This window comes from Aethalodelphis obliquidens, unplaced genomic scaffold (genome assembly GCF_003676395.1).
Source record: "Aethalodelphis obliquidens isolate GAN/ISIS:26980383/991018 unplaced genomic scaffold, ASM367639v1 scaffold100, whole genome shotgun sequence".
Classification (NCBI taxonomy): Eukaryota; Metazoa; Chordata; class Mammalia; order Artiodactyla; family Delphinidae; genus Aethalodelphis; species Aethalodelphis obliquidens.
Genome location: NW_020838044.1, coordinates 1,605,264 through 1,628,547, shown reverse-complemented (window position 1 = coordinate 1,628,547; position 23,284 = coordinate 1,605,264). Strand labels below are relative to the sequence as shown.

Sequence of the window (23,284 nt, the reverse complement as noted above, 5' to 3'; positions counted from 1 at the left end):
TGGGGCCCACCCTAATGACTTCATCTGAACTTGACTACATCTGCAAAGACCCTATTTCCAAATAAGTCACATTCTGCTCTAAGGTACACATGAATTTTTGGAGGGCACGATTCAACCCATAACAGTGCCCATACCTCAGATTTTCCATCTAGACAAGGAAAGACTCATAGCTCTAAGTTCCATGCTGTGAAATTTGAGAAATTTCCCTTTTGGGACCAAAAAAAAAAAAAAAAAAAGTAAAAGCAGAATTATGTTGCCTCCTTCGAGAGAAATAAAATTAATCCTTATTATGCATCTTTCATGGTCCTCAAACTTCGCAAATTTCATCTCTTTAGTCTTCACAACCACCCAAAATTCCTTGACATCAAAGACTGTCCCATCCATTGTCATATCCCCACTGTGTAGCTTAGAACTTGGTGCTGCAACAGTTATAAAACAAATATTTTTTTGAGTCAATGAACTCTGTGGGGTTGATGTTATTTCCTCCATTTTAAGGATGAAGAACTCAGTGCAGAGATGCTCAGACACATGTCCCAAAGTCACACAGCTGGTAAGGAAGCTGCAGGTTTGGAACTCAAGCCCAAGCCTGCCTTTCTTCAAAGTGCATGTCATTTCCATTATACTTAAGCCAATGGTTCTCGAAGTATGTTCGCAGGACCAGCAGCCCCAGCAGTGCCTGGGAACTTGTTAGAAATGCAAAGGGTTCCCCTGGTGGTGCAGTGGTTAAGAATCCGCCTGCCAGTGCAGGGGACACGGGTTCGAGCCCTGGTCCGGGAAGATCCCACGTGCCACAGAGCAACTAAGCCCGTGTGCCACAACTACTGAGTCCACGTGCCACAACTACTGAAGCCTGTGCACCTAGAGCCTGTGCTCCGCAACAAGAGAAGCCACCGCAATGAGAAGCCCGCGCACTGCAGAGTAGTCCCCGCTTGCTGCAACTAGAGAAAGCCCGTGTGCAGCAACGAAGACCCAACACAGCCAAAAATTTTTTTAAAAATTAAATAAATAAATAAATAAATAAATAAATAAATATAATAAATAAAAAGTTGCAAGTTACCCATGCTGTATGAAAAAAAAGTTAAAAAAAATACAAATTCTTAGGCCTCTTCACCGATCCACTGAATCAGAACCTCTTGGATGGGGCCAGCATTCTGGGTTTTAGCAAGCCCTCCAGGTGACCCCAGCAGTTTGGCAGCCCCTGTGCTAAACCGGGAAGCAACTGGGAGAAGTTGAGAGTGGGTGTGACCTTAGAGACTGGCTTGGTCTTTTTTTTTTTTTTTTTTTTTTTTGAGTTGCCTATGCAGTTCCAGGATTTCCAGAAACCTTACCTTCTATTCCAACCATTGTTATTTTTTGATGCTGAAAAATTACATTACCGCACTATTTTCAGAAAGGAGGGAGGAAAGAGAGATAAGAGTGCCCAGAGGTAAGTATTCAAATCTGAACTCTTTCTTCCAGTTTCTTTCCTCTGCTGCAAATAATGAGACACCCTGGGAGAAGCTCAGATGAAAACACCATGAGAACTCTCAAGTTCAGCTTCAGCTTCACCCAGAAAAGAACACTGACAGTCCTCTCGAGGATAAAGTTGGCAAGATGCTTTGAGAGCTGCCAAAGGGCTTCCAAGGTGAATGAAGTAATTGAAGGTGGAATGAACTCAGCTCTGCAGAATTTCATCCACACAATCATGAAAGAAGAGACCAGAGCAGCAGGTGCAGCAGCCGGCTGAGCAGATATCCATTTCTTATCTGTAAACCAACAGGGCACGGTCATAAATCTTAAGCCAGCTGTTCACTGGATGGAGGGTTGGGACTCAGGAACCGTTTGCAAGAATGACCTGTTTCTTAAAGAATGGCACTTTTCTTCCCGAGGATCTGGATGGCAGAAGAGGGTGGCAGCTAGATGGCAGCTGGAGGGGAGAGGCCTGGAGCCCTGTGAGGTGAAGGCTTGCGTAAGGCCCAAACCAGGGTTCTGCCACTGGGCTCAGCCTGGAGAAGGTTAGGAGGCTTTGCAGCTTAAAGCAAGAGGAGGGAACTGTGCCGCTGACTCGCCAGCAATGTTCTCCTTTGGGAAACTGTAATATTGTCCATTGTCAAAAGGGGAGGTGGGGCTGGGGGAAGGGGAGCTGGAAGAAAGAACAGGATCTAAAGCAGAATGCTCAACTTCAAGCCATTTGCCTATGTTCACTTTCTTGGGTGTCTTCTACAAGATAGAAAAATGAAATGCTCCTTTACACGCGACCAAAATTGGTCTCAGCATTCCTCTTGCCCCTTCCACGTCCTCCACCCACAGCCAGGCACCTGACAGTGCCAGAGGCTCTGGCAACCACCATACACAGTCATTTCCAAAGGCTCCCCTGGGGCAGCCTGGGCCACCATCACTGGGAACAGAGTCCACATCACCACCTCTTGCTTTGCCAAAGTAGAAATGGCCTGAGTCCAAGAGTGAAATTTGGTGTTAGAAATTAAGGCAGGATGCCATTCTCTCTAATTTTCAGGAAGACCTCAGATGATGCTCCTGTTTTTTCAGCAGCCACAGGAGGAAATAGGACAAACCTTCCCATTTCTTTATTTTTATACCTACTGATAAACTGCCTCGTTTTTTTCTCCCACTCTGAGCTGTGCCAACTTCTATAATGGTTAACAGATGGTAATTAAACATCAAGTTCCCGGCTATTTCAATTTGAGACCAAAGGAAATTGGTTTTAAAACTAAGATTCTTGGGACTTCCCTGGTGGTGCAGTGGTTAAGAATCCACCTGCCAATGCAGGGGACAAGGGTTCAATCCCTGGTCCGGGAAGACCCCACATGCCGCAGGGCCAGTAAGCCCGTGGGCCACTAAGCCCGTGCACTGCAACTACTGAGGCTGTGCGCCACAACTACTGAGCCCACGAGCTGCAACTACTGAAGCCCACGTGCCTACAGCCACCACAATGAGAAGCCCATGCACCTCAACGTTTGCCACTAGAGAAAGCCCGTGCACAGCAACGAAGACAAAATAATAAATAAATATTTTTTAATTATTAAAAAAAAAGATAAATAAAAACTAACATCCTCATTCCCTCTCTCTCTCTCTCTCTCTCTCTATATATATATATATATATATATATGATTTATATTTCAGATATAAATACAGCTATATATATATATATATGTAACTATAAGTTCTCTATAAACAATGCCTGGCACATAGTAGGTCTGTGATAAAATTTGTTGAAAGACAATTAATTGAGTGAATGAGTTCATACATACATACACATTGGCTTCTCTCGTTCAATTTATTTCAGTTTTCCAAAGCATGTATCTAAGCATATAACCACGCTGCTCAAAAAACTTCTCCAGTGGGTTCAGAATCAAGTTCAATCTTTCTCCTTAACACAGTCTATTCTATAAGAGCCTCCAAGACTGGCCTCAATCCACCTTCCCATACCCTTTCCTCTCCCCTCCACTAAAGCCACCCTGGACAACCTGAAATTCCCCCATACAAGCCCTGCATATTCCCATCTCCTGGCCTCAAATGTCTTTCCCTGGTGACCTGCCCAAAATCTACTCTATACTGGGGTGAGGACTAAGCTTTGAGACAGGCCCTCAGATGCTACCAGTATACCCCCAAAGCCTTCTCTGATTTCTTCAATTTCCCTCTTATAGTGCAAACCAAAAGCCCTTTGTTTATATTCAATTTTATATAAGTGCATTCTATTTATGGACATAATCCCTCTCCCCCACTAAACTGTAAACTCCTTGAGGGCAAGCATTGGGCCAATTCATTCCACATTTGCATCTGCAAGCACAGTGCCTGACACATTTGGAGTGCTCAAAATAATTACTGTATTAATAAGTAATAATAATAACATGGAGATTTAGGAACATCAAATTCAGGAAAACTAGTCCAACAGTTAATGGAATGGATGATTTCATGATACACTGTGATGTGGTGGTTTTAAAATATGTCCACATAGTCTCTGATGTTTCTCCCTTCAAGAGGAAGATAGAGCTTAATTCTCCTCCCCCGAGTGTAGGCTGGACTCAGTGACTTGCTTCTAATAAACAGAATATGGCAAAAGTGATGGTGTGTGACTTTTGATATTAAGTTATAAATGGTGTTGTGGCTTCTTCCTTGCTCTCTCTGATTCCCCGCTCTGGAGGAAGCTGGCTGCCTTGTCATAAGGACACTCAAGCAGCCCTCTGGAGGGACCCATATGCGAGGAACAGACTCCTGACAATAGCCACACGAGTGACCCATCTTGGAAGCTGATCCTCAAGTTCTAAACAAGCTCTTGGGTGACTGCAACCCTGGCCAACATCCTTTTTTTTCCTTTTTTAATTTTTGGCTGTGTTGGGTCTTTGTTGCTGCACAACGGCTTTCTCTAGTTGCAGCGAGCGGGGGCTACTTTTGGTTGTGGTGCGCGGGCTTCTCATTGCGGTGGCTTCTCTTGTTGCGGAGCACGGGCTCTAGGTGCACGGGCTTCAGTAGTCGTGGTTCGCGGGCTCTAGAGGGCAGGCTCAGTAGTTGTGGTGCACAGGCTTAGTTGCTCTGTGGCATGTGAGATCTTCCCGGACCAGGGATCGAAACCGTGTCCCCTGCATTGGCAGGCGGATTCTTAACCACTGCGCCACCAGGGAAGTCCCCTGGCCGAAATCTTGCTGGTAACCTCATAAAGACTCTGAGCCAGAATCACCCGGCTAAGCTCCTCCTAAATTCCTGACCCACAGAAACTGTGAGAAAAAATTTTTGTTATTTTAAATCACTAAATTTTAGGGTAATTTATTATAAGGCTATTGCCTAATAGATAATAGATAACAATCCATTCCCCCCAAAAAGGTACAGTTTTTCATTCTTGTTGGACCAAAGGAGATTCCTGATTTTACAAGGTTAATAACTCTGTGTTAAAATACTGATACGCTCTTCTCTTCACCTGATACACCCTATTACATCTTCAGTTCTTACCTAATTTTACCACCTCTTTAAGGCCCTGCTTGACTCTCTCACTTCTTCCGCAAAGTTCTCTTTAACCACTCCAGCCCACACTGAAATAATTTTTCTGTTTATACTTTGGCACTTGATAACTATAATTGCTCCCACCTATGGAGTCCTTACTATGTGCCAGTGTACCAGGCTGAAGAGTGTCCCTCCAAAATTTGTGTCTACCCGAAGCCACAGAATGTATAATCTTATTTGGAAATAGGGTCTTTGTAGATGTAATCAGCTAAGATGAGGTCGTCCTGGATTAGGGTGGGCCCTCAATTCAACGACTGGTGTCCTTATAAGGAAGCCATGTGAAGACACAGAGAGACACACAGGGAGAAAGCCGTGTGACAAGGCAGGCAGAGTTTGGAGAGATGCAGCTGCAAAGACAAGACACGCCAAGGATTGCTGGCAACCACCAGAAGCTGGAAAGGGGCAAGGCAAGATTCTCCCCTAGAGCTGTCAGAGACAGCGTGGCACTGCCGACTTTCTGATTTCAGACTTCTAGCCTCCAGAACCGTGAGAGAATAAATTTCTGCCACTTTAAAACACCCAGCATGTGGTACTTTGTTACCGCAGCCCTAGCAAACTAACACAGCTAGTTAATGTTCCCATCTTCTTCCTCATTCCTCATTTTCACGACAATCCTTCAAATTAAATATGATAAGCTCATTTGGTAAATGAGTCCCACAGCCAGGAGCACTTCACCTGGGCTATGAACATGTGCTCTGCCCACTGCCCCTTCCTATCTGGCCTCACTGCATCAGGCACTTGATCTCTATTTGTAACTGCTTGTCCTTTGAAAGGCTGTACGTGCATCAGTGTTAGTTTCTTGTATATAATTCTTCTGTGTCTCTTTCAGTCCATTATGTTCAATAAAACTTGATGAATGAATTATTTTAAATTTCAGTGGATTAAGAAAATTAAATAAAAGAGAAAAGAATAAGTATTTGGTGCAGAAAACATAACAGTAGCCCACAATCTAGAGGAAATCTGTCACTAATGTTTTCAGACTGTGAGTACTGTGATGATACCTGCTTTCTGGGACCAGGTATCAGTATGGACAGTATTGTGAATATTCCTAAGAGAGACAAAAAACAGAAAGGGCATAGGGTAGAGGAAGTAAATGTCAGAAATAATGACATTTATAATAGGTAACCAGTTATGCTGCTTAACAATTACAAATTTAAAAGAATACTTTTTGCCCCAATGATATGGCTTAACTCTAGAAATAGTGAGCTTCTCATTACCCAGGGTAAAAAGTTTTTGTTTTTGTTTTTGTTTTGGCCTCGCTGCGTGGCTTGCAGGATTTTAGTTCCCAGACCAGGGACTGAACCCCAGCCATAGCAGTGAAAGCGCTGAGTTCTAACCACTGGACGGCCAGGGAACTCCCAAAAGTATTCCTTTTTAAACATTTGTAATTGCTAGGCAACCTAACGCACCTGAGGATAGGCACCCGCTCCGCTATGTTAGGGAGCTGGTGAAGATGCCTTAGGTGTGAATGATCACTGAGACCCACCCTAACACCAGCACTTTACAAGGTCGCAATTTTATATCTAAATGACCTAGATTGCACCAACCTGTTGATCTCCTTGCATCCTCTGAAGATCTCCTTGGTCCTCAGTTTCTGCAAGTATCAAATTAAGATTTATACCTGAAACTAGCACAATACTGTCAATCAACTATAATTCAATTTTAAAAAGAGTTTCATAAATTTGGGATGATAGCAATCTAAGGTTTTTAAAAACCTTAAATTTTCAGTTTTTGAAAATTAAAAGGATGTCTCCTCTTGCAGAGAAGCTCCTGAGAATCTATCTGCATCCTCCCAGTGGTATCACCTTTATCTGCTCATACTCATTCACGTCCCTGCCCTTCAGCTACTCATCATCTAACGTAAGAATGTATAAGCAATTCCTGCATCAAAGACAACCAAGTGCACTGGCCACTATCACACATTCCTCAGAAATCATACATGGCCTGTCTCTACATGGGAGAAATAAGCTGGTGAATATAAGAATCAGGGGGTAGCCTTTTAGACAGTCCAGGACTAAAAGTCTCTATGTTCTTTTTAAAATCTGACTTTCCCCCCCGCCCCACCATAGTTCTTTGTTTTCTTCTCATGTCCTGCTAACCTGTTATTTATTTTATATTTGGACACAGCTCCTTCTTTTCTTTTACAGATGATTTACACAGCTGAATTAATATTTGTAAATGGAGGTTCTGGCCCTAATCTTTTAAAATTTCTTTACAAGGAAAATTAAGTTGATCCATTAACTCAAACTGTATGGAGCATCTAGTCTGTGTGTAGCACAGTGCTTGACATGCTGACTTTTCTCAAGTGCTATCCTGAGTCAGAACCGTCCTTAAAATTCTTGTAAGCATGGTTCTCCTAAGGAAAAGTCAGATGAACAGATATAACTGATGCTCCCTTTATCTTTTCTCTTAGTGGCTTACTAGCCACCCTTTTATTGTCATATGTTTCCAGTTTCCATTGGAGACTGAAGTCATCAATTTCAAGCAGAAAGCTAGCCAATTTCAGTTTCCTTTCTAGTTCAGAAACAGCTTTATTGTTCCGCATGGGGTGAGAAGAAGGATGCTCCAATTAGCATGCAGGCTTATTAAAGTCCATATATTTTTTTGCCTTTTATTTTGTATCATCAGTAAGAATCAGACCTGGACAATCACATTCTGGGCCTATGAAACTCAATTTATTTATTTTGTCACTCAGCATAGTTCTCTGGGTCTTTTTTTTACATGCCTTTCATGGTACATGACAAATCAAAGAAGAAAAATAGGTGATAACCTCATATTAGGCTTCTCAGACTTCAAGGAATTTGAAAAGTGGAGAGCCTAGGAAGTACGATAAATATATTTTCTTTCAGCAGCTGTCAAGCGCTAACTATAATTATCTGTTCTGTGCTTTATCTGCTATGACATAGAAGGAAAGTTTAAGAAGAAGTGTGACAAATGGCCCAATTTTTATCACTTACCAGAGGGACAGTACAGACTGAGGAAAAGCTACGAGTTTGCCCAACTTCTTTTCAGAAAATTTGGCAGAATTAACATCAGGCCCGGCTGCCCTGCCTGGGACAAGCTGGCAGCTTGGTAAGGCTGACAGGCTCTCCGGAAGGGCCCTCCAGGTCTCTATGATTCCCGGGTGAGAGTAAACTGACTGCCACCCTCACAGCCAAAGCCTCCCTCCTCCTCCATTGACTGCAGTTGGAGAAAACTAATGCTCTTTGAAAATCCATGCTGCTTGGGACGTCCCTGGCGGTCCAGTGGTTAAGACTCTGCCCTCCCAATACAGGGGACCCGGGTTCAATTCCTGGTCAGGGAACTAGATCCCTCACGCCACAACTAAAAGATCCCGCGTGCGGCAACTAAAGATCCTATGTGCCGCAACGAAGATCTCACTTGCCATAACTAAGGCCCGGCACAGCCAAATAAATAAATAAATATTAAAAAAGAAAAGAGGGCTTCCCTGGTGGCGCAGTGGTTGAGAGTCCTCCTGGCGATGCAGAGAACATGGGTTCGTGCCCCGGTCCGGGAAGATCCCACATGCTGCAGAGCGGCTGGGCCCGTGAGCCATGGCCGCTGAGCCTGCGCATCCAGAGCCTGTGCTCCACAACAGGAGAGGCCACAACAGTGAGAGGCCCGCGTACCACAAAAAAAAAAAAAAAGAAAATCCATGCTACCAACTTGACACACATCAATCAAAATGTTAAACACTTAGACTCTTTGACCCACTATTTCTATTTTTAAAAATTTGTCTGCAGATAGACTCAAACAAGTATGCATCAGTATGTACTCCTGTAGGAGGATATTCACTGCAGCAATGTTACCATATAAGCGGCTGGAATCAACCTATTCATCAAGTTTCTGTTTCAATAAATCACAGTACACACATATAATGAATCGCAGTGGAGCTATAGTGATGAAAACAATAAAATACAGAATAGGACAAATATTTTGATCTGATTTGTACAGGAAGGGCAAAAGAATACACGGATGTGCTTGTATAGGCAAAAAACATTTCAAGAAGAATATATTTAAGCAAGTGTTGACAGAGGTTAGCCTTTGGGGATTTGCAGGTGGTAGGGAAAATTTGTACTTTTCAGCTTATACCCTCTGCCTAGTTTGGATTGTTAACATGGACAGGCAGGAAATACGGTAGTTAAGAGCTCAGCTGCCTGAGTTCCTGCTCCTTTACCAGCCAAGTAACCCTGGGCAGGCTAATCTCTCTTTGCCTTAGTTTCATCATCTATAAAATGGGGATTCATTCAGGGCAATTTTTGAGTATCTACTATATCTACTATATGACAGGCAATGGAAATATAGAAATGAATAAAACATACAAGAATACCTGCCCTCCGCAGTGGTTAAGAATCCGTCTGCCAATGCAGGGGACAAGGGTTCGATCCCTGGTCCGGGAAGATCCCTGGTCTGGGAAGATCCCACATGTCGCGGAGTAACTAAGCCCATGCGCCACAACTACTGAAGCCCATGCACCTAGAGCCCGTGCTCCGTAACAAAGAGAAGCCACAGCAATGAGAAGCCCTAGCACTGCAATGAAGAGTAGGCCCCGCTCGCCACAACTAAAGCAGCATCAAAGACCCAACACAGCCAAACATAAATAAATAAATAAATAAATGTATAAAAAAGAAAAAAAGAACAGTACCAAAAAAAAGAATACCTGCCCTCGTAGACTTCACAATCTTGTCAAAAGAGATAGACAATTAAAATATACATATATATGTATGTATATGCACACATATGTACATATGTAAAATATATGTCAGATAGTAAAGAGTGCTATGGAGAAAAATAAAACAGGAAAGAGGAGAGGTAATGGTGTGGGGTGGGATATTAATAGGACCTACCTCATAGAGTAACTGTGGGAACTGAGTTAATGCATGTTGGTCACGTAGAACACTCAATAAATATGAATTATTATTATTGCTATGAGCATATATTACTTTAGCATGTAAAAGTGAATGATAATTTTGTTTTGTTTTGTTTTGTTTGCGGTATGTGGGCCTCTCACCGTTGTGACCTCTTCCGTTGCAGAGCACAGGCTCCGGACGCGCAGGCCCAGCCGCCATGGCTCACGGGCCCAGCCGCTTCGCGGCCTGTGGGATCTTCCCGGACCGGGGCACGAACCCGCGTCCCCTGCATCGGCAGGCGGACTCTCAACCACTGCGCCACCAGGGAAGCCCCTAAATGATAATTTTTAAACAAACCCATGCCCCCAGGAACCTTTGACTAAAATCTCACCTCTTTCTTTAGTAGTTTCTGAAACTTCAAAATGGGGATATACTTTTTCATTTATGAGTATAAAATCATGTGGTCCAGCCACACTGGCCTTCTCCCCATCCCCTAAAGCACCAGACTCTTTGTTGTCTGCAAGCTCGTCTGCACATTTTCACCCACCAAACTCCTCCACATCCTCAGCTCGCCGCTTAAACTCACTCCTCAGAGAGTCCTGCTCCAACCTCCCTGATCTAAGTCAGATCTCCTCTCATAATCTCTCAGCCTATCTTTCCCTTTTCTCTCATAGCACTCAACCAAATGCATAGGTCAGCTGGGGTGGTTATTTATGAATATCTACTTTGCTTTTCAAGCCAAAAGAACTCCTTCCCAGTGACCACCTAGGTGGGGAAATGTGAAAGAGAGGAGAGGGGAAGCCAGGCATAGCATGGGTGGGCAGAGTTCTCACTCCAGTTTAGGTGGAGGGGGAAGCAGCTGAGAAGGGATTCAGAATAAGAATGATCTGTAGGGATTTTTATATTGTTTGCTATAGAATGAGCAAGCATTTTACTTCTCAGTCACAGTAAGAGCATCCCAAAACACTCTGAGGTCACTTAGGAGCCATAGATGGGATCCTCCTTGAAACACACAGGGTCTTTCCACTATGAGCCAAGCAAGAATGAAGGGGTGTGTGTGTGTGTGTGTGTGTGTGTGTGTGTGTGTGTGTGTTGTCTAGTGATTTATCAAAATTTGAAAGGATTGATGGTTGGTTTGTTTTAATTTATTTTTGGCTGTGTTGGGTTTTTGTTGCAGTGCACGGGCTTCTCATTGTGGTGGCTCTTCTTGCTGCGGAGCATGGGCTCTAGGCGTGCGAGCTTCAGTAGTTGTGGCACGTGGGCTCAGTAGCTGTGGCTTGTGGGCTCTAGAGCACAGGCTCAGTAGTTGTGGCGCACAGGCTTAGTTGCTCCGCGGCATGTGGGATCTTCCTGGACCAGGGCTCGAACCTGTGTCCCCTGCATTGGCAGGTGGATTCTTAACCACTGCACCACCAGGGAAGCCCATGATTGATAGTTTTGCCAAGGATGTGAGGAAACGTGCAAAGCTGATGGGAAGCAAAATTGATGCAATTTCTCCAAAAGAGGATCTCATAATATGGAACAATATAAAATATATGTGACTTTTGATCAAGGAATCCCCATTTCTAGAAATATAACTTAAGGAGTTAACTGAATGATCTTACTCTCTCATCCAACAATTCTATTTCTAGGAATTTATTCCAAGGAAGTAATGACAGATGTGTTGGAAAGAATATGCAAAAAGAGGCTCATCTTAGCATTGTTTATAATAGTCAAAAATTAGAAACATATGTTAACATATGTTTCTAACATATATGTTCAATGATGGGGGATTGGTTAAATAAATTTCATCAGTGGAATATTATTAATCTATTACATTAATTTATTAAGGGCCCACAATGTGCCAGATATTATTTTGGGTGTTGGAGACACAGCATTAAATGAAACACAAAAAGCCCTGCCTTCGTGGAGCTTACGTGTTAGTGGGAAAAGACTGAACTAAGTAAAATAAATTAAATATAGAGCATGTTAGAAAGTGGTAGGTTCTCTGGAGAAAATAAAACAGAAAATGGGATAGGAAGTGGGAAGACATTTCAACAAAAACTTGAAGGGGATTAAGAAATAAGCTGCACATCCTGGGAAAGAGCCTTCCAAGCAGAGAAGATAGCAATTGCCAAGACCCTGAGGGGACAGGTTACCCCACAGTTCTGAGAAAGAGTGAGGAGGCTGGTGTGACTGCAGAGGAGGAGGTGAGGATTGTACATACAGCCTTGTAGGCCCGTGTAAGGAGCTGGTTTCTACTTTGAGACAGGAAGCCTTTGGAAGGTTTTGAGCAGAGGAGGGGCAATATCTGTCTTATTTTCAGTAGGTTTACTCTGGCTGAGCACTAGACAATATGTGGGCAAGGTGGAAGCAACAACTAGGATCCAGTGCAGCCAAATAAATAAATAAATATTAAAAAAAAAAAAAAGAAGAAGAAGGTGAGAAGGGGTGGGTCTAGTGTGGATGGTCAAAGCGAAAGGGTTGACATTAGGGATTAGTCAGGATAGGTAGTTCATTCCGTTCCTCATTAAAATGGTGTTATGCAAGGCCATCTAATGACTTAGAATGATGTTCTATTACGTTTTCTAAAAGCATATTTACTGAGCACTTACTCTATGCTCTGCATTTTGCAAAGCACTTTAAGCATTATCTTGCCTAATTCTCCCAGTGATCCACCTGACTCCTTCAATCAGTAGCCAAATCCTCTAACTTCTACCTTCGGCATGTTTTTCTCATATCCAAGCCTTTCTATTTATCCCACTGCCACCATCCCAGTGCAGTCCCTTTGTTAACCTCCTCCTTGACCTCTGTAAGATCTTTTGAACTGGTCTTCTCGCCCCCATCTCTCTGCTCTCACCTTTTGGCCTATCTCAACTTAGTTACTTCATATTCATGCTAATCCACTACCTCTGCTAAGAATCCTTCAGAGATTCTCCACTTAGTTTCCCACTTTCCAATCTTGATTTCTATGGTACCCCACACCTACTCCACATTTCAGCCACGTGGTCTACTTGCAATTGTCAGGATCTTTTCCTTGGTCTCCTTTCTCTATCTAGAAATCATGCTCCCCTCATCTCTGCCTGTTGAAATTCTGCTGATTATTCCAGAAGCAGGTCAAGTGTCAACTGTTCAAATATGTTTTCTTCTTTTCCTATCAACTCTATATTATATGCCATTCCCGCATTGCTTACCACATGTTAACATTATGTCATCATTTGTACGTCATTATTTGTGGACTTATCTTTTCTGCCTACCAATATTTCTGAAGCCCCTATGACATGTCAAGGATATATACTAGGCATTTTACATGTGTTATCCAATTTAATTGAATCCTCACAATAGCCTTGTGAGATAGGTGTTACCATCCCCATTTTACAGATCAGGAATCTGAAGCTGTCAGAAGTTAATTAACTTGCTCAAAGTAGCATCCTTACTAAGTGGCAGAGTCATCATTCCTTCACCAAATTTTATTCTAATCCATGTCTGCCAGATTCCTAAGCCCTCTGGGCTTTTCAACACAGATTGGGATGTCCCTTTGGGGGCTATTAGCACTGAAGCCTCAGGGCAATACCTATCTGGGAAAGGCAGTTTTCTCTTCCTCTCTCATTTGATTTAGATTCGTTGTGCTATAGAAAATGCTCCTTTGGCTCTCAGTCAGCACTTAGCCTGGGCTAGCACAGACTAAAGAAATGATTCATGAAGACAAACGCCACACAGGATGTTTAGTTCCACCGGTGACCCTGATTATTGTAAAACTGTGAAAGGAACGCCAAGCCCCAGCACACGTTTAGCAATCTAGAACTCCCAGCTCTCTGCCTCCTCAGTTTAGGCTTTACCCTAAACCTCTTTGTTCCCTGATTCGATCCAGACGGATGCCTCAGATTTCAGAAACAAGGCAGGAACAGCATTGTTGTCATGAGGGTCAGCCTTGGCCGATAAGACTCCCTGCCGTTAATACCCAGCAAAGACGCACGAGAAATTCACATGAAGAGTAAGAACAGGGAAGGGTTAGTCTACCCTGAATTGTTTTTTTTCACCATTTAGGACTGGAAGCCCCTAAAACTTATTGGGTCAATTCATACTGCCAAACAAAGAATATTATAATAATGGGTTTATTCTCTTCCTTATTGTTTTGGAGTCGAGGGTGTTCAGCAGCCACTGTTTGCTCAAGAAGAGTGTAAACAGGACTTGCTGACGCCCGTGGCCAACATAGATGACTCTTAAGCCACTTTCACTCCGGCATGGGGTGTGGATCTAATGGTAAAGAAGCTGAATGGGAAAGAGAGTTAGATAACCCTAATTTGTGTTTTATTTGTATTTTCTCTTTCAGTCCTCAAAGCAATCTTTTTTGAGGTAGGTGTTATTGAAATACCAATTCTACAGATCCAAAACCTGCGTGGTAAGTAACAGGCAGGGACTGGAACCCTGGTATGTTGAGTTCCACAGCTTTCCACTGCCCTCAGCTTATGCTCTGTGGCAAGGCCTTTTGCTTAGGCAAATGCCAATCATTTAAAAAGGACTAAAGGCAAAATTTCTACACAAGTTAGAGCTCTCAAGTATCAATATTCTTCCCTCCCTCCCAAGCAAGATGATACAAAGTGTTTAATTTCTTAACCGGCTCGTATTTTCCATAGTGGACAAACATATCAACAAGAAGTGGTAGTTGAACGGTAAGATTGTTACCTTCCACACAGGGGGAGTCCTATGTTGGATTCTTAGGCAAGTGAGTTTGCTTGATGGAACTCACTTGGTTGGTTAGACCACAGGCCACCAAGGCCAGTAAGCAACACTTACTGACAAAATCATCCTGTTCCCAGCCATCTTTAAAACAGGTCATACAGTGACTGGGTGAAAATGTGGATGGCCCAGGGCAGGACACTGCTGGTACTGATACAAGTTACAAAAATTTCCACTGACTGGGGTCACTTGTTCATATTCATGAATGAAGTGAAGTATCTTTATTCACACAAAAATTCTCTTCTCTCTTCCCACCCCCCTCACTTCTTCATGATCTGTTTTGTCATAGATGGTCTAATGGTTAGAATACCGTCATAATAATACATTTCCATATGGGACGGGGTTATGGTTGCTAATCACTAGTTAACCATGACAACTTATAAATAATATTTCAACCTCTCAAAACCTTAGCCAAGTATGACATTTCAGATTAATTGTACAGGGCTAGACTCAACGTATTACAAAGTCTTTCATATTTCACGTAGATAACAACTTTATTTGCCTTCTGCCATGAAGTTCTTGTAAATATGTTATTGCTGCGTCTGCCATATGGTTTTTAAAAAGTTACTCAGAACACAACCAATTATTGTTATTTCAATACCATAGAAACTACTGAGTTTTGTTACTCCTTTTTTGTATCCCTCCAAAAGAATGTTCAAAGGCATTTTTGGTTGGAAGACATTCACTACTTATTCTCTGAATTATGTTGGCAACATTTTAGAAACACCTTGAAAAAGACTTACGACATATGTCAGCAAAAGTCCAGAGAAGGAAAGTAGAGATTGGCTGAAAGTGAGATACTACAGAACTCAAAGTCTGGCCAAAGGTGGGTCATGCACTGTCAGGTACACTAAAGAAAGCACACCGGGGGAGGCAAACTATAAACAGGATCCACATTTAGCAGCCCACAAGGAAACTGGATGTTTAATACCAAGGGAAGAGAGGTGATGGGATCCTTCAGTCCCCCTTGCAGACCTCCCATTTTCATACTTTCTTGAAGCCATGATAAAATCACAAGGATTCCCACTTCGATCCATTATTTTCCGTTGGCCTTCCAAACTCCTTTCTTACCCCACTTCTCCCTTTTCCCACTTTCTATTTTGCCCCTCTGTACATAATCTTTTGTTTTCAACCACTTTTAAGGTAATTTCATCCCAGCTGGGAAACAACCCATGTCTTCTCCTTCCCTCATTCCCAAGTCCAGGCACTCAGGTCCCTCCTGAGGTCCTTGGAGCTGGGACCTTTCCCCTGAGCTCAGCAGCCCAAGCTGTGAGGCTGATCTGTTTCGTGAGTCCTCCAGTGGGCTGGCTTCTCCATGACGCCAGTCTACTCCTCTTCCTCCCCCACCCCCCATCCCCAAAGAAACCTAAACTCCGTGGCTTCTGAAACTGTCTTGCGTGGGTCCCAAGATCCCTGCCGAGATCCAAGATTTTCTGACCTAAGTGGGGTCGGGTCGGGAGGAGAGTACCTCTTTGCAGGCGTGAAGCTCCGGTCCCGCTCCCTGAGTCACCTGGAAGGTGGTCCCAACCCAGAGCAGCAGCCGCAGAAGCCGGAGTGTGCGCGGCTCGGTTCTTCCCCTGCCCCTGGCAGAGGGATGGAGGCTGTGCCCAGGCTCAGCCATAGTGTTGTTCTGAGCGAGCGGCAGCAGCGGTTCAGGTGCTGCGGCTGCAGCTACTGCTGGAAGAAGGCGGAAAAAAAGGGGAGGGAGGTTCACAGGGGGGAGGATGCAAGGGGCTGGGCCCGCTTCAGTCACCTCCCTGCGGCTACGCCTAGGCAGCCCATCCTTCCTCCTCCCTCCTTCCTCTTCTTCTCCTCCTACCCACGTCGCCTTGGCAACCGCCTCCTCGTTCCCTCCGCGCGGGTGGGGCACCGGACCACTAGCTCCTCTGCAGCTCACCTGCCGGTCGCCATGGCAGCCGCCGCCACTGGCGCGCGCGGCGTGGGAAGCGAGTGCCCAGGGTCTGCAACCGTCCCAACAGGCGCTCACAGGGCTCGTGTAAGGAACGCGGTGGAAACAACCTCCAAGCCATCGCCACCAAATTCATTATTTCGTAGCCATCGGCTACTTATGAACACCTCTAATTTTGCAGACGTGGCGTTCTATATATACTTATTAAGCACCTCCTATGTGTGAAGCGATAGTAAAATGATTGAGATGCCGTCTCTTCTCCAGAGCTTATAGCCTGGAAGAGTGGCCCCGGCACGTGTCACCTACTCTAACAGCCTCTTCTGGAGATCTTACTTCCACCTCGCCAAATCCATCTGTGCCTTTACAACCGGCGCTATGCTAAGCCCTGAGACTCCTTTAAGCAAGGAGAGTTTGCCTTAGCCGGCAATTTTCCAAGCACGACACCTGGACTCTTCCGTCTCTTGACATCCCCATTCTCTCATCGCTTTGAGAAATCCTTTGGTTAGATGCCAGGAGGAAGGACATTTCTGGGCCACCTTTTAGGAATACTTTCTTTAACTGAAGTCTTTTGCAGAAGACCTGTTCGGCGTTTTTCACCGAAGTCTCAGGAGTGCCAATCCAGGGCTCCCCGGTACACTCAGCGGCGCTTTCCCTCTGCGTTCCCAGTAGCTTCTTCCCGAGGGGCCTCCCGCGTTGGACCGCCAGGTGGCGCCATTCTCGGAGGGAATTCGCCTCAGTCATAGACGGCGGGGTAGTTGCCTGGCAACTGAAATTGGGCGTGCCAAACAATTGGGACCCCGGCTCCTCCGCGTGCAAGATTGTGAGCGGCTGCGCGGGCCTCTCATCACTCTTAAGAGTGTCTCGCTCGGCATTTTACCATGCCTCTCACCCGAGACCCTTTCCAGCATCCTACGTTGGAAAACGATGATTCCTACTTGGGAAAACTGCGGGCTTCCAAGGTACTGAGGTTTCTTGCGCAGATTCCCAGTAGGGTCGACCGCACTCTTCTTTCTGTCGGCGCGACAGGAAGAGATGGTAACTTAAAGGACTATGGTGAGGACACTGAGTCAGGTACCGGAGAAGTCTGTTCTCTGCCTTCCTCCATGTCCCCATATTCAGGTCTGCCAACATTTCACAGGTGCTTTTGAGCAGAGGCAAGTGGAGTTCTAGTCCAGAGGAACAAGAGGCACTCACAGCCCTAAGCAATGATTGCCAAAATGGGGCTTACCCAGGCCCAGGTTCCACTTTTCTCGTAGAAGTATTTGAGATGTTTGAAGTGGTGAAAAATAAGGTGAACTAAATGGTAATTGTGGCTTAATAACAAAATCAAAGCACTCCCTTTTGTTTATTCAACATTTATTATTTACTGTATGCCGGGCGCTCTGCTAAAAACTGAGGTTGTATAGACACATTAGATTAGCTCCTGTTCTCAGGGAAATCTAGTATAAAAGCCAGACTGACAACAGCAACAGCAAAAGTGCTTGCACAGCAGCACATGTGTTGTGACAGTTATATGTGGTTTCTCATGGGAAACAGGAGCTTAAAGGAAAACCTCCCAGAGCAGGTGAGTTTTGACATTCAAATATGAGTCAGCTGGACCAGGGGAGGGAGGAGGTGGAATGTAAGTTAGGAGGAAGGAAACAGGAACCAGACATTCAAGGCAAAGGGAGCAGCAGGTGCACATACATGGAGAGGAGGATGAGGGTGGCCTCTTTGGGACCAAAGAGTCCAAAGTGGCTGAAGCGTTGGTGTGAAATGGAGCAGTGGAGAGGGTGGAAGCTGGAGAGGTGACCCTCCTGGGGTGGGTGTGCTGTGTACAGCATGCTAGTGAGCTAGGTTTTCATCCTGGGGAATCATCTCAGGACTGTAAGTACTGCAGTGGCATACTAGATGGGTGTTGTAGAAAGCACAAGTGGCAGCGGATTGGACAGGATGTTAGTGCGACAAGAGGGATCAGCTACGAGGCTGGTGCAGCGATCTCCAGGAGGAGTAACGGATGTACAGCAGTGATGCAGGGGATGGCGGTAAGATGCAAAGGGCAGGACTGATGGGACTTTGTGGCTGACTGGACATGGGTTCAAGAGAGTGGATGAGTCAGGGAGAGCTTTCTGAGGGCTTACCTGATACCATTTACTGAATGAGGCATCCAGGGAAAGCAAGTTTGGGGAGAAAGATGTTGAGATCAGTTATGTAGCTGTTGTTTTCGTGGTGCCTGTGGGACATTTCCATAGAGATGAAGAGTAGGCAACCTGGTTGAGAGCTGTGGGTTGAAAATGTCTGGAAGCCACAGTATTCATCTGGTGGTTGAAGGTATAGGAGAGAATGAACTCATCCAGTGAATGTGAGAGTCAGAAAGGCAGAGACAACCCCCCTGGAGAATACCACTAAGGGACAGAGAGAGAAAGCAGAGCTGAGAAGGAAGCTGAGAAGTAATAGCCAGAGGTAGGAGGAGAACCCGGAGGATCTGGACCCACATAGGATGGAGAGAACATTTCGTGGAATCAGAGTCGTGGTGCAGAAACCGCAGAGGTCAGAAGGTCAGGACTGGAAAGGATCCACCTGACCTAGCCACAAATGTCAGTGGTCACCAGCAAGAGTAGTTTCAGTGGGTGCTTGAGGCAGAGGCCAGACAGCAGTGGGCAGAAGAGGGAATGGGAACGGGGAGGAAGTGGAGGTGGCAAGTGTTGACTCTTTAAGAAGGCTGGCTCGGTAGGAAAGGTCATGGAGTGGGTAGCTAGACAGTGACGAAGGAATGAGGAGAAGCTGGGTACAGGGGCTGGCAGGATAGCACAGGGCCCTAAAGCACCAGGAAGGGCTGGGTTCAGGGAAGGGTGATTCTTGAATAAAAGGGACTTCCCTTTCTCTGAGATGGAAGGAAAATGGATGTGAAGATGGCACTCACGCTCGACAGGCTCGACTTTCTCAGTGAAAGACCGTCTCAGCCTTCTGCTTATAGAGGCTTATGCAGCCTTCGAGGAATGGGAAGAGAGCTGCCTGTGCTTGCATCATATGTATTTGTAGTTTTCCCATTTCCTTTTTCATCTTTCTTGGTGACAGTATACTGCCTGGTTCACACCACTCAATTAATGCCTAATTGAGCTGAGTCACACAGCACTGTGTTATATACAGGGGAGGAGGAGGGTTCCTACATCCAATAGGTTGAACGAGATTTCTACTAGGTTGTAGTTGTACTCACTGGAACTCAGTCATTGATTCAATCAATATTTCATTTTAGAACACCATGTGTTAGGTCGCTGTGCTAGGCACTGGGGATACAGTGGTGAATAGTATGGCATTTTACATGTAATGAAGAAATCAGCTGTGTGCTTTTCATATTCGTACTTGTGGGGTTTTAATTAGAGGACTGAACATCCAATGAACTTTTTGACATTCCTGCAGACACAATGACCCTTCCCTGCTTACTGAAATTTTCTCACCTGCCTAGACACTGCTCTCTCCTGATTCTCTTGTCTCTGACTGCTCCCACCACCACCCCCATTATAATACTGTGCAGTCCTCATGAACCGCCTCTTCCTTGTTGGTCAGACGCCTTTTTGCAGGCTTCAACCACCACTTCAGGGGGATGACCCCCAGATCTCTACTACTTGTTCTGAGCTCTCCTCCAACAACTGTACACCTCCAATTTCCTACCTGTTAATTGCATTAGGATATCTTCTCTCTTCTTCAAGCTCAGGACTTCTAAACCTGAGCTCATCTTGCCTCTCTGCTCCCCACCCTTCACCTCCTGTCCCACTTCACCCCTTTCCCTGTATTCCTGGCCCATTTCTGTCAGTTCTGAGATTGAAAACTTAGGAAGATCAGAAGCCTGGGAGTCTTGCCCCATTTCATTCTTCTCTTTTAGATGTTTGCGATTCAGTTAAAATGGGATGGGATAAGGGGATGGATGTCACTGACGCTATCACATCAGCAAGGCCTCTGGTAACCAGGGGTCGATGTGGTTTCTCTTTTGCAGAAACTGCCATATAAGAACCCAACTCACCTTGCTCAGCAACAGGAACCCTGGTGTCGACTCAGCTCAACTCCCACAATCACGTCCATGAGGCAGGCTGTTTATTTTTTTGATCCTGAGGTACTAGCATTGAAATGCTATTTCTCCTTATATCCACTTAGGACTAATTAATATCCTTTTTGACAGGTAGTCTGTCCCTGACTACCTTAGCATCTTTATCTTGTCCCCAATCCAAGATCCTGCCAAATCTAAAACCAAATACCAACTTATCAACTTCCTCTGGGAAGTCAGAAGGCTTGGGTTTTGCTGCAGTTGATTATCTGGAGCAAATCATTCTCTCACCAGACTTCTCATTATAACCATGAATGAGGTAAGGCCCGTTAAGCTCAAGTCCAGCTCCCCACTCCTTAGACCTAACCATGAGACAATTCTTTATGGACAAGAGTTAAGAAGTCATCATGTATAGTAATTTGGTAAGTAGGGAGTTGGTGGATCTCAGGCCCAGAAAGGGTTCACTCTGCTTTGGGGCAAGAGTAGAGCCCAACAGAACCCGACTAGAGCAGGTGCAAATGTGGCAAGTTAATCCTGGGAGTGGCGGGGTTGGCTTCCTCCGCAGATACCGAAGGATGATCTGGATTTCCGATTAGCAGCCTTGTACAACCACCACACAGGGACGTTCAAGAGCAAAAGTGAGACACTGATACACCAGGAGACCATTCAGGATGCCCATGGGTAAGTGGTGGAGGCGGAGCCTCTCCCTAAGTACAATGCCAATCAAGTAAGGTAAAGTGTCATCTGGGAAATAACAATCAATAGGTTCTTGTTTCTATAGATTTCTGTTATTTTTTACTTCTGTAATACAAGTTCTGTTTTTTTATTTTCTAAAATGAACAGAGATCTTCCAGGATTGTGCTCATCTGTAGCACAAAATCTTTGGTTCATTCCAGAGGGTAAAAAGGGCCTTCAGCTGCTTTATTTTTATTTTTATTTTTTTGCGGTACACGGGCCTCTTACTGTTGTGGCCTCTCCCGTTGCGGAGCACAGGCTCCAGACACGCAGGCTCAGCAGCCATGGCTTACGAACCCAGCCGCTCCGCGGCATGTGGGATCTTCGCAGACCGGGGCACGAACCCGTGTCCCCTGCATCAGCAGGCAGACTGTCAACCACTGCGCCACCAGGGAAGCCTCAGATGCTTTAAGGTTGCATGCAACTCTTTCCCTCCTTACCTTTCTTCTCCTGATTGATTTCACTCTCCCGTGTTCTTCCCCACACCATCTTCTAGAATCAAGATCCAATTCTCTGGAGAATCTTTATCCCCTCCCCAGCCACCCGCCATCACTTCCCAAGCTAACATCAGACACTGGATCAACCCTAAGAAGGAGTCTATTCACAGCATCCAGGGATCCATAGGTAAGGGTCAGAAGACTGAGGGGTGGGAGGCAGATGGATGGTGCAAGAGTTTTTCTAAATGGTCACAGGAATCAGGGGGTTGAGGTGATTGGCTATTAGGGAACATCAGGGATAACTGAGAGTCTGGCACATATCAGACTAAAACCAGGGGACATGCTGACTGTAGAGCTAGGAAATGAATTCAGTTTTTCAGAGCCACTACCTCAGCCTTAGGTCTAGCGGACAAAAATTTTCAGCAAAGGGCAGAAACCGGGGAGTGAAAGACCTATAGCTACCTCCCATCAGTCCTCTATATGCCAGTTTCCTCAGCTGTTAGAACCTTCTCCATTGTCCCCATAAATGTATGGGCGACAAGTTCCCAGAAAAGGCAAAGGATCTGAAATTCACAGCCCACTCCCTCTTCTCTTGTCTCCACAGTGTCCCCTCACACTGCAGCCAGCAATGGAGGATATTCCCGAAAGACTGATGGTGGCTTCTTCTCCACCTAAGTGTTGACGGGCCCCTGGACTAATTAATCATAGTGGAACATCCTGCCGCCCATCTCCATGAAATAGATTTGTGTAAGATGAAGCCTGGAGTATCTGTTACCCATGGACTACCAGTTGCCACATGACTACTCTTAAAATATGGAAGTTTCTCAACTTCTAGAAACTAATCCTGTTGGGCATATTTGCAACTCGGAAAGTCATCTTGCTGAAAAGATACAGATTTAGGACAGAACAGCACTGTTTTTGGCAGGAGACAGGTATTCACGTTTTGTGAACTGGAGTCATTCGAACCATATCCATTCAACATTTCTTGCAAACTTTTTTTTTTTTTTGTGGTATGTGGGCCTCTCACTGTTGCGGCCCCTCCCGTTGCAGAGCACAGGCTCCGGACGCACAGGCTCAGCGGCCATGGCTCACGGGGCCTAGCTGCTCCGCGGCACATTGGAGCCTCCCAGACCGGGGCACGAACCCGTGTCCCCTGCATTGGCAGGCGGACTCTCAACCACTGCGGCACCAGGGAAGACCCTCTTGCAAACTTTATGTGTCAGGTACTGAGCTAAGTGTCGGGAAAGCAAGAATGGACATAGTCCATTCTCTTGAGCTTACAAACACTAATTTTAGTAGCTCTTTGTGGCATTAACACTTATGCTGAGGTCACGCTTAACAGATTTCAGACCTTCTGGATTTAGTCATTTGCTGAGCTCTACTTTTCCATGAGGGCTCCATCTCCCTGGCTCCTTGCCATTGTTTATTCTCTTAACTCTGCTACTGTCTCCTTGCCTGGGAGTCAATTCTCTTTTCTTTGCCTTGATTTGTGCTGTGATATATAGCCCCCTATTCTTGGAAACAGCGTTCAACAACCTGATCCTAGGGTCTGAAGGTACCTAAAAACTGATACAGTAATGTGGTTTCTAAAATTACAAGCCACTCACAGGAGCCTGCT

The 23,284-nt window shown here is 45.1% G+C and overlaps 2 protein-coding genes across 5 annotated transcripts in view; one reads left to right on the top strand and one right to left on the bottom strand.

Moving 5' to 3' along the window:
* The window catches only part of ELAPOR1 (endosome-lysosome associated apoptosis and autophagy regulator 1), a 69,071-nt gene extending 52,813 nt beyond the window's left edge, over window positions 1-16,258 (bottom strand). Inside the window, exon 1 of one of the 4 annotated variants that reach the window (XM_027096240.1) lies at window positions 16,033-16,258. In XM_027096240.1, coding sequence (XP_026952041.1) covers window positions 16,033-16,185 — 153 coding nt within the window. In that variant the 5' untranslated portion in view covers window positions 16,186-16,258. The remainder of the gene's footprint in view (window positions 1-16,032) is intronic. The other 3 variants (XM_027096242.1, XM_027096243.1, XM_027096241.1) reach the window with 3 other exon arrangements.
* A 1,093-nt stretch (window positions 16,259-17,351) lies between these two features.
* Window positions 17,352-22,341, top strand: CFAP276 (cilia and flagella associated protein 276). The gene is made up of 5 exons (XM_027096245.1): window positions 17,352-17,544; window positions 20,421-20,563; window positions 21,060-21,175; window positions 21,726-21,853; window positions 22,271-22,341. The coding sequence occupies exons 1-5, from the start codon at window positions 17,352-17,354 to the stop codon at window positions 22,339-22,341; spliced, it is 651 nt and encodes a 216-aa protein (XP_026952046.1).
* Window positions 22,342-23,284: the final 943 nt, after the last annotated feature.

Excerpts from the sequence above, each read along its gene's own strand:
- CFAP276 (XM_027096245.1), top strand. The coding sequence starts at position 17,352 with ATGCCTCTCACCCGAGACCCTTTCCAGCATCCTACGTTGGAAAACGAT. Across the intron at positions 20,564-21,059 it reads TTTATTTTTTTGATCCTGAG|ATACCGAAGGATGATCTGGA; the intron begins GTACTAGCATTG and ends CTTCCTCCGCAG. Across the intron at positions 21,854-22,270 it reads CAGCATCCAGGGATCCATAG|TGTCCCCTCACACTGCAGCC; the intron begins GTAAGGGTCAGA and ends TTGTCTCCACAG.